Source organism: Trypanosoma equiperdum (assembly GCF_001457755.1).
Source record: "Trypanosoma equiperdum strain OVI genome assembly, contig: ctg_1007, whole genome shotgun sequence".
NCBI classification, from domain to species: domain Eukaryota; phylum Euglenozoa; class Kinetoplastea; order Trypanosomatida; family Trypanosomatidae; genus Trypanosoma; species Trypanosoma equiperdum.
Window position 1 is genome coordinate 25811 of NW_027122958.1, and position 1061 is coordinate 26871.

The window sequence follows — 1061 nt, forward strand, 5'->3', positions numbered from 1 at the left end:
GTTATTTGTTAATGGTTTTGAAGATGGCCCTTCGGGCCCTCTGCTTAAAGCTGCTAGAATAGTTTGGGCGTCAGGGTCGGTTGCCAAGGTTGCTTTTGTGGTTGTTTTGACTGTTTCCTGTAAGGCTATTTTAAGGTGCCGAACTTTGCAGATCGCATAGGCTAGGCCCGCTTGGCTTACCGTTCCCTTATCTTTTTCGGGGTCTACATCTGGACAGCCGTCTGTGCTCCTTGGCGTCTGAGTTAGTTTAACGGCTGTTAGCTTGACATCCGCTTCGTCCGCAAATTCAATTTTGGCGCCCATCCCGTGCGTTGTGCTTTCTAGGGCCTTTGATCCGTCTTGGAATTGGCCTTTGTCTACGGTCGCCATGGCATTGCTTATTTTCCCCTTTGCCGCCGCTGTTATTTTTATGCTGCGCCGCTTGAACATCGCACCTGGAGTCGCTTTGATGTGCGTCTCTTGACCTAACTCGTCATATGCGTTTTGGATTGCCTTTTGCTGCTCGACTGCCTTTAGGCACTCCTTGAAGTCCGCTTCCTCTGCGGATGTTGTAATCACGCATGTTTGGCTGGTTGTGCCGAAGATTCCTGGGGTTTCCGTTGTTTTCGGCTTGGCCGTTCCTTTTATCTTTGACTTTGGGTAAATCGCGTAGAGTAACTGTAGCTGAGCCTGTCTTTTAGCAAGGGTTTTTAGACTGCTCGTCATTACTTCTTCTGCGTCATTAATGGCTTGGGACTGCCTTGCCGCCCTCGCTCGTTCCAGTGCTTCCATTACATAGTACGCTCTTTTTGTCTTTTTGTTTGTCGCTGTTGCCGCCGCTAGTTCCATTTCCTCTGCTTCACTTTGCAGGTTGCGTAGCCTGCTTTTGCTCGTTATTAACTGGTCCGCGAGGCCAGAGCGTAGTTGTGCTATGTACGCCGCTTCGTTGCACAAGGTTGTGACCGCACTTTTTTCAGGCCTCGTCGGCTGTGCTGCGCCAGGCTGCGACATTGTTAGTAGAAGGATCGCAAGGTGCCACATGAATGCTCCGCGATTTTTTGTACCAATGCAAATGGTAACTT

General features: G+C 49.9%; 1 pseudogene across 1 annotated transcript in view; it reads right to left on the bottom strand.

The window, feature by feature from the left end:
* Positions 1-705, bottom strand: part of TEOVI_000757300:pseudogene — a 1149-nt pseudogene extending 444 nt beyond the window's left edge. The window contains exon 1 of the mRNA in view: positions 1-705. This exon is cut by the window's left edge and continues 444 nt beyond it. Within this exon, the coding sequence occupies positions 1-705 (705 nt within the window).
* Between the last annotated feature and the right edge of the window lie 356 nt (positions 706-1061).